This window comes from Trichechus manatus, unplaced genomic scaffold (assembly GCF_000243295.1).
Source record: "Trichechus manatus latirostris isolate Lorelei unplaced genomic scaffold, TriManLat1.0 scaffold00003, whole genome shotgun sequence".
Classification (NCBI taxonomy): Eukaryota; Metazoa; Chordata; class Mammalia; order Sirenia; family Trichechidae; genus Trichechus; species Trichechus manatus.
In genome coordinates, this window is record NW_004443939.1 from 35,163,951 (window position 1) to 35,180,976 (window position 17,026).

The 17,026-nt window shown below is 37.4% G+C and overlaps 1 protein-coding gene across 2 annotated transcripts in view; it reads right to left on the reverse strand.

Moving 5' to 3' along the window:
* Positions 1–4,234: 4,234 nt before the first annotated feature.
* Positions 4,235–17,026, reverse strand: part of LOC101345584 (di-N-acetylchitobiase) — a 27,403-nt gene continuing 14,611 nt past the window's right edge. Inside the window, exons 4-8 of one of the 2 annotated variants that reach the window (XR_002824131.1) lie at positions 15,808–15,979; positions 13,199–13,296; positions 12,678–12,839; positions 9,893–10,337; positions 4,235–4,681 (exon numbers count right to left, since the gene is read on the reverse strand). Coding sequence is in view for 1 of the 2 variants with exons in the window: in XM_023731521.1 (XP_023587289.1) it covers positions 10,137–10,337; positions 12,678–12,839; positions 13,199–13,296; positions 15,808–15,979 (633 nt within the window). In the remaining variant the exon portion in view is untranslated. Of the gene's footprint in view, positions 4,682–9,488; positions 10,338–12,677; positions 12,840–13,198; positions 13,297–15,807; positions 15,980–17,026 lie in introns of those variants that run through there. The other variant, XM_023731521.1, reaches the window with a different exon arrangement.

Sequence of the window (17,026 nt, forward strand, 5' to 3'; positions counted from 1 at the left end):
TCATACTACCAAGAAAGCAGTGCCAGGAGCAGAATGTGTCCTTTGGACCCGGGGTTCCTGAAAGAAGACACTCCTAGTCCAGGGGAAGATTGATGACAAGGACCTTCCTCCAGAACAGACAGAGAAAAAAAGCCTTCCCCTGGAGCTGACGCCCTGAATTTGGACTTTTAGCCTCCTTTACTGTGAGGAAATAAATTTCACTTTGTTAAAGCCATCCACTTGTGGTATTTCTATTATAGCAGCACTAGATAACTAAGACAGCATTTGGTACCGAGAGTGGGGTGATGCTCTAACAGATACCCAAAATGTGGAAGCAGTTTTGAAACTGTGAATGGATACAGGAGTGGCAGCAGCAGAGAACCGGCAGCAGCAGAACCAGGAGACCAGTGCGAGACAGCAATGGAGCCTACCCACAGAGCGAGAGAGCTGAGTTCCTGTGTGCAGGAGGCTTCCTGGCAGAGTGGGGTGCTTCCAGGCACTTATTGGTAGAGCTAGGCTTGCCAACCCCTGGAGCAAGAGAGCTGAATGCCTGTGCACAGGGGGCTTCCTGGTGGAGTGGGGTGCCTTCAGGCACTTATCAGTGGAGCTAAAGAGTTTTGGAACACTTGCTCCAGCAGAGCAGATGTGGGCATGAGGCCCAAGGGCTGAGAGGCCAAGGAACCAGGAAGCAGAAGCTGAAGAGACAAGGAACACAGGAAGCCAAGCTGCCTCAGTCTTAAAAGGTAAGGCCAGGACCTCTGGGGTTTCAAAGGGTGGAGCCATGGCCTCTGGTGTTTCTAAAGGTGGAGTTGCCACTCAGATGGACTAGAAGAATGGTGCGCCTAAAGCCGAGGGAGCAGAGTTGCCGTACCTGTGGGCCTAGGAGGTGGAGCTGAAGCTCAGGACCGAGGGGCTTCCACTCAGAATCCGGAGAGTATGGCCAATACCTAGAGTCTGGAAGGCAGGACCATTGTGTAAATTGTCTCAGAGAAGACAGGATTATTTTCAAATCCTTGAGGGCTAATGTAATGTGTTCTGCTGACTTGCTTGGTGCCTATTATCACTTCTTTCCCTCTAGTTTCTCCCATTTGTAATGAAAATGTCTAGCTTGTGCCTGTTCTACCATTGTACCTTTAGAAGCAGATAACTTGTATTCTAGATTTCACAGATGAAGAGAAATTTTTGGATTTTGGACTTGGACTTAAGACTTTTGCTATGATATGATGGGGTGAATATGTTTTGCATGTTGCAAGGATGTGATTTTTGGAGGGCCAAAGGGTGGAATGTCATGGATTGAATTGTGTGCCCCAAAAATGTGTGTATCAATTTGGCTGGGCCATGATTCCTGGTATTTTGTGATTGTCCACCATTTTGTCATCTGATGTGATTCTTCCTCTGTGTTGTAAATCCTGCCTCTATGATATTAATAAGGGAGGATGGGCAGTAGTTGTGTTGATGAGGCAGGACTCAATCTACAGGATTGGATTGTGTCTTGAGCTGGTTTCTTTTGGGATATAAAAGAGAAAAGCAAGCAGAGAGACAGGGGGACCTCATACCACCAAGAAAGCAGTACCAGAAGCAGAACATGTCCTTTGGACCCAGGGTTCCTGTAAGGAGAAACTCCTAGTCCGGGGGAAGATTGATGAGAAGGACCTTCCTCCAGAGTCGATAGAGAGAAAGACTTCCCCTGGAGCTGATGCCTGAATTTGGACTTGTAGCTTACTTTACTGTGAGGAAATAAATTTCTCTTTGTTGAAGCCATCCACTTGTGGTATTTGTTACAGCAGCACTAGATAACTAAGACAGGAACATTAAGGTATATCTATCTAAGCCACCATCTTCTTCCTGACTCCTCCCCTAGCTCTTTACATGCCTGCTTCCTCATGATTCAAATCTTCTCACATATCTCCTCAGAGATGCCTTCCTGGAACACCCTACCTAAGCATCTCTCCCTTACCCCTTTACTACACTTCTTAAAATTGACTTCTCAGCTCTAATCAGTACCTGATATTTTCTTACTTATTTATTATCTGTCTCCTCCCATTAAAAAGCAAACTTCTTAAGGGCAGGATCATGTCTGTCTCGTTCCCTGATGTATTTAAAACAATGCTTGGCATATAGTAAGCTCAATAAATATTTGATGGTTGATACACACCTTTTATCTTGAAACATTCCTGTTAAAAGGGAAAGTGACTGATCATTCCCCTTTCATAAACAGAAAGAGATACGAAGAAATAACTTGTCTAAGTGAAAGATTGATCTGGTGCTAGAATCCAGGTTCTATTATTTCTAGTCCATTGCTCAAATTTGTCTGATAAAAACACCCTTTTAACACGACCACACACTAAGTCCTTGTCACCACTACCAGGATAACACTTTAAAATGATGAGGCAGGACCATCAGAACTATCTCCTGACATTGTCTATGACCTTCAGTCAGTTCCAGTAGTGGAACAATTTTGTCGTAAAATCTGCATTGCACATGCAAACTATGCCTCACAATTCCTAGCAGCAGTAAGACTACTAGGAATGAAGACTTCACACAGTGGCATCAACCACTCCTGGGTGGTACTTTCATCCATTATGATCAAGCTGTACACATGAGACATGTACACAATGTTGGCAAAGTGAAAGCCATTATTATTATTTATAGAAAATAAATGGTAAGTAATAGGAAGAGATTACTTACGGTGAACTGGTCCCACCCCACTACAAGTAGCCCACTTTGTAGCAGGGGGACCTGCTTATGTTTCAAAGGAGAAACCCTACTTACCCTTCCCCTGAATTACCCATGTCCATACTTATGTCAATTAGCAGGTGCGCTGTGCTTCAGACCAGATGCTGTGTTCACATCACTGCTGCCTCTGGCTCCTGCCACGCTACCTGGGCCCATGTGGCTCAGCTGTGCTCTAGTCTGTCACTGGGCCTCACTGAGCTTCACAGGGCTGGCATCGCCAGCTCTACCCTGTTGTAGGAAGACCCCAGCACAGGATCTTCCAAGTCTCTGCAAGCAACCCATACATGGGGGTGTCCAGCACTGTTGGTGACCTCCTGACCAGAGATACACTAGCTTCTCTCTATGGCCCATCTAGTCCATCACAGCCATCTCTCTCCATGAGCCAACAAGCTTATTGTCTTTCTCTGTCTTCAGTGTTACAGCCCTTGACCAGTATTACAGCTCTTTTATTTGGATCTAGGAGGTTCTCAGCACAGAGTCGCTGGGCCCAAAGGACTCGGCTACTCCAGGCTCTTGAATATCATGAGGTCCCCCCAAAACCTGTGAGATTGGTGCCTTCTGTAGGCAATCTCAAGGCGTGTCTCTCTCAACAGAACCACAAATTAACCAATCCCCTAGGTAGACTGCAAGCTGTTCAGTCCTACTGGGTGGATTATAAACTGCTTATGCAGCTAGTAGACAGACCAATCACTTGCAAGATGGCAGTGTGGTCAATCATTTTTAACAAACTACAAACTCAGGGCCAGAAAGGCCATATTAGAGAAACCCACTGCATTGCAGTTGAGAATACTAAAACCAGTTAATTCCATATATACCTTGTATCCTCAAGCACAACAAAATGCAGGCCTCTCAAAACATTTAACATCTCCCAAGCCATTATGCTATACTTTCTCCATCCTGGATCATCTTTCCATTTCCACCAGTCCTAACAACATTGTTTCTAATTCTATTGCAGAAAGCCACTTGCTTTTCTTTCCTTCTTTCCTCCTTCCTTCCCTCCTTCCCTTCCTTCCTCCCTCCCTCCCATCTTCTTTTCCTTCTTCCCTCCCTCCCTCCTCTTATTGATGAAAGCCGAAAGAGATACATACCAAAAAATTAAGCACATAAGGGAGTCTAAGAGAATCAAAAAAGCTTCCAGAATAAGTTATATTTAAGCTGAGCTTGAATGATAGTAGGAAATAGGTAAACTGGGAAAGAGTGTGTGGGAGGAGAGCATGGAAGAGGAGAAATAGATGGCAGAGGGAAAAGCGTGCCTGAAGGTCTGCTTCCTTCAAGAGGAAGCACACTTCAGACCCTAGCACATTTAACACATTTTCCTAGAAACCTTTCTTGATCTCTTCCATTTAATTTAGGTGTTCTTCCCATGTACACTTATCCATAGAATTCTGTAATTCCTTTATCATAGCATTCATCAGGATGTATCATTACTGCTTAACTTACCATTTCCCCACTGGACTGTAAGCTATATAAGGCAGAAACAAGACTGTGTCTGCCTATCAGTGTCTCTTCAGCCCCTAGAACTGTGGCTGGATTCATCAGGCACATAATAAATAATTATTTAATAAATGAATAGAAGGAATGAACAAATAAATGAATGTAAGTTATAACAAACTTCTGAATTATAATTTTAAAAAACCCAATGTAAAGCATGTGTGTTTACTGTATAAAAGACTTGAACAATGAATTTGTGTTTTCTATATTCAACTTAGTGCAATAGTGTACCACTCAAGCCATAACAGTGAAATAAACATTAATTATAACTTTATTATTTACTCCCAAAGCATCAATTCTATAAAACTTAAGCTTACTTTTACAGCAGTAAAAGATGCATAATAAACTTCACCATGATATCGCTTCAATTTTCTTTGTTCAGTCTTTCAACTTTTTCAAATTAGTTCTTCTCTAATTCTTTCCAGATATTTTCTTTCTTCCTTTCCTTGTTTCATTTGTTCAATAATCTTCTCTCCTAAAGAGATTATAACCCATACTCATCAATGTCTGGAAGTTACAGATGGTTAATCTCCCAAAATATGAAGTATAAAACTTAAAAGGGCCTAAAAACAGGAAGAATAATTTTCACCCAAAACTCTGTTTTGTTGGAGCAGCACAGCATTTACCACTCTGAAAATGCTGAGGAGTCATTTCTGTTTCCAAGAGGGATATATAAGGGGATTTATAAAATATATAGTTCTAGACACATGCCAGTGGGTTTCTTCCCTATTTACATCTACATGTAGAAACGAGGTAATGCTCCGAAAATTATGATTATACTTTTTGGTTTAATTCTTTGGGTAAATTTATCTTGGGCCCAAAGTTATTGTACTTAAATCTTTTTTTCCCCCGAAAAAAAAAGACACATTGCCTTCAAGTTGATTCTGACTGATAGCGACCCCACATGACAAAGTAGAACTGCTCCACAGGGTCCCCTTGGCTGCAATCTTTACAGAAGCAGATCATGAGGCCCCTCTTCAACGGTGCAGCTAAATGGGCCTGAACTGCCAACCCTTAGGTCAGCAACTAGGTGCAGACTGTTTTCACCACCTAGGGGCCTGCCTACCTACAATTTACCTATCATCTGTTTTTCTATCACATGTCTGTCTGCCTGCCTGCCTGTCTGTGTGTATAGCACCCAGCCAGCCAGCCAGCCATTTATCTTTGAATTGGAAGAAAACCCTGGGATGCCTGTTGCTGGGTTAATAGGTATAGGGTAAAGGGAGGGACAGCAGCTATACAGTTATTTTAAATGTTACCCTTCAGTTAGCCCCATTTGTAGGCTCCTTCCCCATCTTCTGTTCTTGTACTTAAATCGTTAAGTGCAATATTTATACTTTACAGTATATTTTTAAATGAAATATTACTGACTAAAAATATGCAATAATCAGTATAAAATTCACGGTTTCACATTATTTAATGTTACCTCACAGAATTGTCTATACTTACACCTATAATCATCATACTCTCAATATACAATAAAGAGACACCAGTTACTACTGGAGAAAGAGCAGGTCCACATGGAAGAGAGGGAAAATCAATTAAGATCTGGGAGGGTGACACACACTTTTTCACCTGTTTGTAAGCAAACATGGAAATCAGTAAGATCTTGTAGAGTGACACAGTCTTTTTTACCTGTCTGTAAGCATTTGATAATGCACACCAACAATGCATTTTTTACTTATGCGGTGGTGAACTCCTAAATCTGTCTTTATAGCTATATATTCTCTCTCGTGCTCCAGTCTCTCCATTCCACTGTTATTGGACATTACACACAGGTATTTCAAACTACATTTTTTTAAAAATTCATTTTCCCCAAACATGATTTCCTTCCAGTATATCTTATCTCAGTTACCTGTTGTAACTCACCTCTTTATCAGAACTAGCTTTATGATACAGAATGCCCCTTTCTAGAATCAACACTGTCCAATAGAACTTTCTGCGATGATGGAACTGTTCTATACTTGCACTGTCCTATATGGTAGCCATTAGCCACATAAGATATTGAGCGCTTGAAATGTAGCTCATGTGACTGAGGAACTGAGTTTTAAATTTTAGTTAATTTAAATTTAAATAGCTACTTTGGCAAGTGGCAACCAGATTGGACAATGCAAGTCTAGATAATATTCACTAGCAGCATACTTGAGGCTAAGTCCTGGCTCAGCACTGAAACACTTAAAACTTAAAATACAGAAAAGCAAAAAGGGCAAAGAATCATTTTAACAAATAAGAGTTTAATGTTTAACGTCTGTATACAGTATGCACTCAAAAAAACAACTTGTTCAATGAACGCAAGCTCAGTGTGTATTTAAGGAAAGGAGAGAAAGCCAATGTGGAAGAGGGAAATTTTGTACACTTAAGGATAGTTGGGTAGTTGGAAAGAAGGAGTAACTAAAACAACTGCAGAGCCTTCAATTATGACTTTCTTGTGGCCTTTCTTCTGAAAGGCTTGCATAGTACCTTCTACCATCTTTGTATATTTTATCTTATAAATATTATTTAGGAATATCTCGACCCAAAATTAGAATTATCAGTACAAAAACAGTAAAGACAGATACAATAAAAAGAAAACCAAGTTTGCAGCTACAGACTGGAAAAAAAAAAATCCTACATTTAACTGTAGTGCCTGGTTGGCACATAGTAGACATTATTAAGAATTTATTGCTTTCTGAATGATCTAGCCAAAACAGCCCTGTCTTTAAGATTCAGAACTAAGGTGCAGAAAACCTAGCCTGTTGCAACCATATATATTTAAGATGGTAAAGCAGTGGCAGTGCAGTGGCACAGTAGTTAAGAGTTTGGCTGCTAACCAAAAGGTCGGCAGTTTGAATCCACCAGCTGCTCCTTGGAAACCCTACTGGGCAGTTCTCCTCTGTCCTAAAGGATCACTATGAATTGGAATCAACCCCACAGCAACGTTTTTGGGTTTTTTTTTAATCTTTTTTTAAAATATTTTATTGTGTTTTTGGTGACAGTTTACACAGCAGTTTAGGCTCCCATTCAACAATTTCTACACAAGTTGTTCAGTGACATTGGTCACATTTTTCACAACGCATGAACATTCTCATTATTTCTGTTCTGGTTGTTCCATTTCCATTAATCTAGTTTCCCTGCCCCCTTACATTCTCATCTTTATTTTAAAGTTAATTGTTGCCCATTTGGTCTCATACAGGTGATGTTTTGTTTTTCCCTTATGTGCAGAGTAGAACTGTTCCACAGGTTTTTTTTTTTCTTTTTAATGGTACCAGATGCCTGAGTTTGAGTCCTGGCTGTGCTACTTACCAGTTTTATATCTTAGGCAAGTTACTTAATCTCTGTGGGTCTCAGTTTCCTCAACTGTAAAACAAGGGAAATAATAGTATCTCCCTCAATAAAGTTTTTGGGAGAATCAAAGGGATTAATAAACTTAGAAGAGTGCTTGCCACAGAGCAAATACTACTATATTCTTTAAATACCTATTCAGTTCCTAAGGGCTCGAAATTTATTACAGTAAAACCTGCAAAAGCCGAAACCTGTGTAAGGCGGAAACTTGTCAGAGAAGGAGACTCAAATATTTTCCACTAATAGAGAGTGATAGAAAAGTGGTGACTGTACCTCATCAAAGGCGAAACCTTGCAAGATCCAGAAAAACAAGCAGTCCTATCGAATTCTGGCTCTTACAGGTTTCACTGTATTATTATTTTTTTTATTATTTTCTTTATACATTGTGAACAACAGATTTTGAATCATAAGCAAAAATTAAAATTCTTACTCTAGTTTCTAGGACAGTTTATTTTTTCTATATGCTAATAAAGGAAATTATCTGACAGAATATCTAGCAGTAAATAAGCTTGCTTATTAAACAGGGTTATGACTACGCATTTTCAGTGGTAGTAAAGGCACTGATAGCAAAAGAGAGAAAACAAAGCATTTTTTAAAAAAACCTTTTTTACATGAGAATTATGTGGTACTTTTAGAAGTAAGATAAGATAAGGTTCATTTTCAAAAGGTTATTCTTTTTATAAATAAAAAAGCTGTTTCAGATTTACACTAATTGAAAGTAGAACTGGCACAGAAGATAATACATCTTTACAATCTCAATTAGGTATGTCAATTGAAAACTTTATTTGTCAAAAAATTTATTTATTTGAACAGATTTGATGAACTGTTCCATTTGGCAATGTTTTATGTAAATCTTAAGGTTTACGTTTCTTCATATTTCCTGTGGGTAGTACAAAGTGTTTCAGGAAATACTAGATGTAACATAAAGCAAAATGGTGGCTATTTAGTTATTTTTGAAGATTTCAAGTCTATTAGATATTATTTTACAGTATTACATGTTCTAATTATTTTCATTTTTAATTATCTTACAAATTAATAGCAAACATGACTATATAATCCAATTATAAAGAAAATATTTACATCATCACATTTTAATAAATTTTTGCATGTAAATACTTAACATGTTCATTGTATTTTAATTAAAAGAAGTCTGGAAATCTACAAGAAAACAGGGGTTTTGAACTTGCTATTTAACATATCCAAAGATCAGTAGGAGCCCTGGTGGTGCAGTAGTGAAGCGTTCAGCTGCTAACCAAAAGGTCAGCAGTTTGAATCCCCCAGCCATTACTTGGAAACCCTATGGTGCAGTTCTACTAAGAACTTAGTTTTTGAAATTTATTTTGGAAATATAAAGACAACAGTGATTCAACTTATGCTATGGAAAACAGCTGCTTTTACATAAATAATTGCAAATAGGAAATATAATTTTCTCATAATAGATGCTTGAATCATCATTTATTCTAATTTGGGGGTGGGGAATGTTCAGGGGAGACAGGATTTATGAAAGTCCAGAGTACAAGGATGCAGGTCTTCAATCTAAGTATTTATAGGAGCAAATATAAGGACAGCAAAATGTTCTTAATTGCCTTGAGAAACAGAACTGAGACTTATGTACAATTTGAAAAGCTCTTTGCAGAGATATCTTTTAGAAAGAGAATCATTAGTTGAAAAACCAATCAATGTCTTTAGATAATTCAAAGTAAAATGGAGAGGCAGAAAACCAAAAATTGACCATATAAAGAAACCAAGCAAGAAATAAATTAATAGATGTCCATGATGAAAGAATCTGAATAATTGGAAGGATTAATGACCATGCATAGAATCAGGTTCCACACCAAGTTATTCCTATTGTAAAATCTCAGATACAACCTCATCAAAACTTAGTTTAGTGGGAAAATATTAGGTATTTCTAACCTACTAATTCAAAATATTACTAAGCTATCTTCTTATTCCATGAGAACTTTTCATTCTTTATATTCTTTTTTTTTTTTTCTCCTCACTCAAGTGCCTCAGAGAACGTAAGTGTTGTATGGAGTCACGAAGCAGAAAAATTATTTTCATCAGTTTGATAACCCTAAAGAGGAGACACTAAATTGCAGGCTTTACATTTAAGATGACTGAAAAAAAAAATGTACAGAGCAAACTGCTCTCAAAGATTGTTTTTAAAAACGTATTCTAAGCAAACAATTTCCTGTTCAAATTATACATGTTTAAAAATTAACACTGATTTGTAAGCTTATTATCTCACTGTCATGGAAAAAATTTAGCATAATAAAATTCCGAAAGCAATTGTTCCTAACTAAATTATACTGTTAAAACATCTTACAGAGGAATATTTAATATAGGAAGTTGACTTGTCTCTTACCTTTGTGTTGCTGGAGCACTAAACATATTAATATGTATGTATTTTTCAAATTCAAACAATCAAAGCATTTCTTAATTCTTCATCTCTTTTTTGGATATTCTAGTATCGAAAAGCATATAGCAACACGACCAAAATGTATACATGTGTTATAATGTATTTATCTCTTCAAGAAACTAGATCCATTAACAAAGATCATTTTTCTAAATCTTAATAGTTTGACAAAAGATGCTCATACAAAAGATGCTCATCTCTGTGACAGCTTTGGTTTTAACACTTTCCACATTTCTTCAGTTTGCCATTTAGCTACAGGATGTCCAGAGTAGTCCAGAGAGTTTGCATTCCACATGCCAATGCCCCGTAAGCCATGCTGGTTTACATATGCTGCTTTTAAAGCAATGCTTCTAGGGTTATCGTACCACACTTGATGAAAACGGCCAGCAGGATCCTATACAAATAAATTAAAATGGAAATTTAAAGTATTCAGTACAGTAAGAGGGAAAATATTTCTTAAATCCAGTGATTCAAAAAGGATCCAATGAAATAATAAAAACTTTAGGGCACAATACTTTCCAGCCTCTACTACTCCATGGTTCTGTATATGATACTTTCTAGATATTATTACTTATGGCACTTAACAACAGCAGAGATTACACAACTGAGCCTCCTTCATCCCCTAAGATTTTTTCCTTGGTCTAATCCAATGATTATCACTCCAGACACACATCTGAATCACTTGCAGGGCTTTTGAAAATACAGACCCCTAGACCCCATACCACACGATATCACTGAAAACCCTATGGAGCACAGTTCTACTCTGAAACTAATGGGGTCACCATGAGTCGGAATCAACTCAACGGCAACTGGTTTTCTTTTATTTTGGTTTTACCAAACTGATATCATAGAACACTGTTCTCCATGTAGGTTTCTAAGATTGCTGTGAAACAAGGTTCTATGATAAACAAACGGTTTTATGTACTGCACGACTTGATATTGTGTGTCAATTCCAACTCACAGTGACCCTATACGAGAAAGTATAATGCCCATAGGGTTACCTAGGCTGTAATCCTTACAGGAGCATATCAACAGATCTTTTCTGCCATGGAGCCACTGGTGGGTTTAAATTGCCGACCTTTCAGTTAGCAGCCTTTTAGTTAGTACTTAACCACCATGCTAACGGGGCTCCTTGCAGGACTTCTTAGATCCTCTAATACACTGTTTTACATTATATATCTCCACGAGGGACATACAGTATACAGTGTTTTCCAAATATATTCAGCCATGGAATAAGTGTGTGTGTAATACTAACAGAGTTCTATGAAATACCATTTGGCAAAGACAGGATTACCATACACCCTACTTTAACTAATAGGTATATATACTTTAGATTCTAAAGTTTAGAAAGCTCTACACTAAAGCTTTCTATATGATTGATATACAGGCATATACATGTGTATCAATTATAATTTATTAAATGTGGTGTTTGCAGTCATAGCTTATAAATGGTTGTCAGACTATTAGTCAGGAACATAAACCCTTGCTGCTTATATCATTTTAGGGCACCTTTATAAGTAACTTAAGGAGCCCCAGAGGTGCTGTAGTAAGGTGCTCAGCTGCTAACTGAAAGATTGGAGTTTTGGATCCACCACCCACTCTGCAGGAGGAAGATGAGGCAGTCAGCTTCTATAAAGTTTACAGCCTTGGAAACCCCATGTGACAGTTTTACTCTGTCCTATAAGGTCACTATGAGTCAGAACAGACTCGATGGCAATAGGTTTGGTTTAGGTTTTGGTTTTATAAGTACCTAATCCAAAGTAAGTCGGCAGTTTGAATCTACCAGCTGCTCCTTGGAAATGCTATGCGGCAGTTCTACTCTGTCCTATAGGGTCGCTATGAGTCGGAATCGATTGGACAGCAATGGTTTTTCAGAATCCAAAGTATATTCAAAGATTGTTTGTACTTAGATGTTTGAGGTGTGACAAACATTTTATCATGCTAAAGATAAATTATGAAAAGTATAACTTTTCTTGGCCTTTTTAGTACAGCAGCTCTTATTTATCAAACAACAACTGACAGAAATGCGACTCATTTACTGTATTTCTTTAGGTTTCTTCTGTAATATTTATAATTTGTCCTTTTAGTAGCATGTAGTTTGAATTATGAAATAAGCCTGAAATGATGCAGTTTCTCCACTGATGTCCATGATGAGGCATCTCCCATTCTCAGCCTCACTCCTCCCCATGGAAAAGCCTCATCAGAATCTTTGGGCTACTTTGAAATGGAGGCTTCCACAGCTGCAGACACATTTTGGACCAAAGCCCCTTGAAAAGGCAACCAAAAAAAAAAAGAATAAAACCAAGCTCGTTGTCGTCGAGTCAATAAGAAAGAGCAGAACTGCCCCGTAGGGTTTCCAAGCAGCGCCTGGTGGATTCGAACTGCCAACCTTTTGGTTAGCAGCCATAGCTCTTACCCACTACACCACCAGGGTTTCCTGAAAAGGCATCAGCAATCATAACTGTTAACTGTTAAAGGAAATCTTGTTTATGATAATACCACATTTAATAGCATCACGTAGAGTAATAAGTGGCCCAAGAAGAGCAGATCCACTATCAGCATAACTTGAATTGCTCCTCAAGAAACTAAAATTCCTGATTACACAGATTCAAAAATAAGTTTACTCCTGTGTTATGCTCTAAAAGAAAACTGATAAAAATTCTTATATCAAATATGAAATTATGAAAACATCCAATTAAGAAAATAAATGTTCATTACTTATGAAAAGTCTTACTTTATATTTATAATAAGGAGCCTGCTGATCTTCATTCCACTGGCTTCCAGAAATAGAACTATTTACTTGCTTCATGATCACTTTATAGGGCACCTGATGTCCAGCAGCATCACTACAAGGAGCCCCCCGGAAAGGGACTTTTGCAATGGTACAAACATCATCCTAGAAATGCAAAAATGATCATGTTATAGACTATTAATTATCAATTCAGCAAATTTTAGGAACTAAATCACAGAATATTACCAAAAACTATTTGTTAGAAATAAAATCTATGTTATAAACAGATAATCTCACTATATAGAATAAAATTTAAATTAAATTTCATTATTAAATAAAAATGAATGATATTCAGAAGCCTTCATGGGACTAAATAATTAAAAATAAATTAACTACTTTTTAGTATCAAATTATATTTCAGAAATTCTAAATGAAGCTAATATTTTTCCAATAAAACAAAACAGGCTATAAGAAATATAACAATAGAAAGAGAAAAAATTACACAGCACATGAGCTGTTCTTACCGCAGACAGTTTCAGGCAAGTGTAATCGTAACCATACCAGGGAACACCCATGACAAGTTTCCTAGGGTTAATGCCCATGCTGATGTAGTCATCATATCCTAATCAAAAAGGGACAGAAAAATCAGATCTTTTCCTCTTCATGTCTGATAAGGTGTTAATATGCACTGAGACCACTTAGAATCTAAATTTGTAAAAACAGGTACAATTTATGTAAAATACTAATACAGTGTCCCTCTAATATGATATTATAGAAGTTATCCCTTAAGAACTATAAATTCCATATCTTTTTTATAAACCATTCCTTTTTGAGCAACAGAAAATATTCAAAACAATGAGATCAAATTGAAGCAAAAACTCACAAAATTTAATCTAGGAAGAACGACACATTTCAGGCAATCGTGCTAATTGTGTCTATTAAATGTTCAGACATGATCTAGTTGATATTCCAGATTCTAAAATTTCAAAACAGTTCTATAAGTCTGAACATTTCTGGCAGTGATGGTCTCAGAGTATCTTATAGAGGTCATGTTTTAAAAATATCCTATAAGTGTGAGTGACGGCTGAGGATAAGAAAACGTTCCCTGAACTCTGTAATAGATAATCTGTAGTTGTCGAAGACAAAGAGAAAAATGAACAAATTCCTGGTACTGTCCTTGCCTAGCACCACCAAGAGCTTTTCCCACCAGAGCTAGAATAAGGTAGCTGAAACTGTATGGGAAATAAAGAAGAGAAGGAGAAACAAGAACACGAGGAGTGAATCTTATTAACAATACATGGGTCAATGTATTCCAAAAGACAATTAAAATTTGTTAATTTCAAATGTATTACCAACTAAATGGACTTGTATGGACTAGGTGGTAAGTCACTCACAATGTTATTATTTCTGTTCCAAACAATTTGAAACAAAGTCTATTTATAAGCTAGAAACTTCCTCTAAATGTATAATAAATGTTAACTAGAACAATTAAATCCCTGTTCACATTTCAGAATAGAAATCCAGGTATTTGGCAGGATAGTTTGTGTGAAACATTATACTTAGAAGTTCTACCAGTCTATTATCACACTTAAATGAACAAAATAAATCAGTTCTATATTTGCACACATCCATCTTGAATTTCGGAAACCCTGGTGGTGGTAGTGGTTAAGAGCTATAGCTGCTAACCAAAAAGGTCAGCAGCTCGAATCCACCAGGAGCTCCTTGGAAACTGTATGGGGCAGTTCTACTCTGTCCTATAGGATCGCTATGAGTCAGAACTGACTCGACGGCAATGGCTAATCTTGAATATAAGTCTAAACATCCTTATAAGAGTTAAAGGGCAGAAATCTTGTGATTATGCTATGAGGACTTAGCAGAAAAGTAAATTTACCTAAGATAGCTTCCAAAGTAAACAGAAGTAAAATTATACTAAAAAAAAACGAAACCCATTGCCTGACTCATTAGTGACCCTACAGGATGGAGCAGAACTGCCCCATAGAGTTTCCAAAGAGTGCACTGTGGATTTGAACTGCTGCCCTTTTTGGTTAGCAGGCATAGCTCTTAACCATCACACCACCAGGGTTTCCAAAATTATACTAGAGATACATTATGTGCTAGAAATACAAGCCTTTTGGGGAAGGTTTAAAATTTTTCCCATAGGTGTAAATTCAATTTTCTCAGATGACTTTTGAAAGAGTAAGTGTACCACTACCTTAAGATTATTCATCATTTAAAAGGTAAGGAAAATGTGGCCTGAAATCATACAACTAAGATACAATTTTAAGAAGAACCCAAAAAGACCATGATTTAACTACTTTTTAGATGGCACACTGTTAAGTACTATTATTTCACCCATGCTATACACTAAGTTCTTTTTCATGCTTTTTTTATAATGGAGTGGAGTCAAGACAGACAGCCCATGAAATGTATCACCAGTGTTTCCCAAAATGGTGCAGTGGTCAAGCTGCTTTGCTGCTAGCCCAAAGGTCGGCAGTACGAACCCACCAGCCGCTCCTCAGGAGAAAGGTGTGGCAGTCTGCTTCCATAAAGATTTACAGCCTTGGAAACCCTGTGGGGGCAGTTCTACTCTGTCCTATAGGGTCACTATGAGTTGCAATCAACTCAAAGGCAATGGGTTTGGTTTTTTTTTGGTTTGGTTTCCAAGAATATATTCAGTGGTGTTCTTCAATATATTAATAACATTTCATGGTAAGAGTTCCTTGGACAAACAAGTTTGGGAAATGTTAAGTTTAGTGCAGGGCTTTTCAGAGCTTTTAATATTATTGTGCACTGTTAAATATCCAAGAGGAGATGGAATATGCATCATTTCCCAAATGTATGCAACCATGCACCTTTTGTTGATAGAGCACAATTATCATCTCTTCCAACAAACACAGTTTGAGAAACCCTGGATTAAATAATTACTTTTTAACTTAACAGAACAAAGTTGTCATTTTTTAAATTTTAAATAGTATGTATTTCTATTACACAATCTGACACAAGCAATTAGAACATGATACAATGAAGCCAGGATCTAAGATTTTACTTCTGCATGAAAATGTATTAAGCAGTCTTAATGTTTGAGGTACTAGGATTAATATTACTAATAAATGATCACTTCGTGGATTCTTACCAGTTAATGTCTGAATATAGGGAGCATTGGCTGCTGCAATACAGTCTGACCAGACCTGACTTTGTTCATCATATGACATCACAAAGACAAAGTCACAAGCATCTGCAATTCCAGTATAATTATAGCACCTTCCGTCTATGTTCTTCGGAGACCAAGCTACATCAAAGGTGACCTGTGGAAAAACACATACCATTTTATGTAACATGACCAAATATGCAGATTATGTCCCATGTTTTTTCGATTATATGTTTTCTGCCTCATGCTACCCAAGGGAAAAAGAACTGCTTACAATATATGAACTTAAGGTTTGACACGTAAAGAACTAGTACAGTTCTAACCAAAAAAACCAAACCCACTGCCGCTGAGTTGATTCCGACTCATAGCGACCCTGTAAGACAGAGTAAAACTGCCCCGTAGGGTTTCCAAGGAGTGCCTGGTGGGTTCCGACTGCCGACCTTTTGGCTAGCAGCTGTAGCTGGATTAAATGTGCCACCCCATACTGGACTGACCAAGACATGTATTTGGATGTTCAAGGACCAGGAAACTCTGTAGAAGAGGGATTTTAAACTCAGATGGCTTCAGAGGCCAGACTTAACTGACTGAAAAGAGAAAAGTGTAATGCGCATGAGGCTATACTGGGTCCCCTTAGCAACTGGGGAGTAAAGTCAACTAAAAGCATTCAAATATAAATGTTTTTAAAAATATTATACAGGCTAAATAGGTCATCTAGTGCCACAAGGTGACTGGCCTGAGTTGGGAGTTCAGACCCCTGATTCACAATTACGTTATACCGTAGGTTTGACACAACATTATAGTTAGAGGTGACGATGTTTTGTGGCCACAAATACAGATTCATCAACTCAAAATATTGAACAAATCATTTAAATAATCTTCTTTTATGGAAATATTAAAAAAAAACTTGAGTGATACATTTTCTTTAATTTTGAATGGTGAGCTAGCCTTCAACAAAAATGAATCTCTTCAAAACATTTTTTTTTAAATTAATTTATTTATTTTTTATTGTACTTCAGGTGAAGGCTTACAGAACAAATAGTTTCTCATGAAACAGAAGTACACATGTTGTTTTATAACATTGGTTAACAACCCCACAACACATCAACCCTCTTAACTTCTCAGCCTCTTTTTTTTTTTGGTGAAAATACACATAGCCAAAGATACACCATTTCAAAAATTTCTACATGCACAGTTCAGTGACATT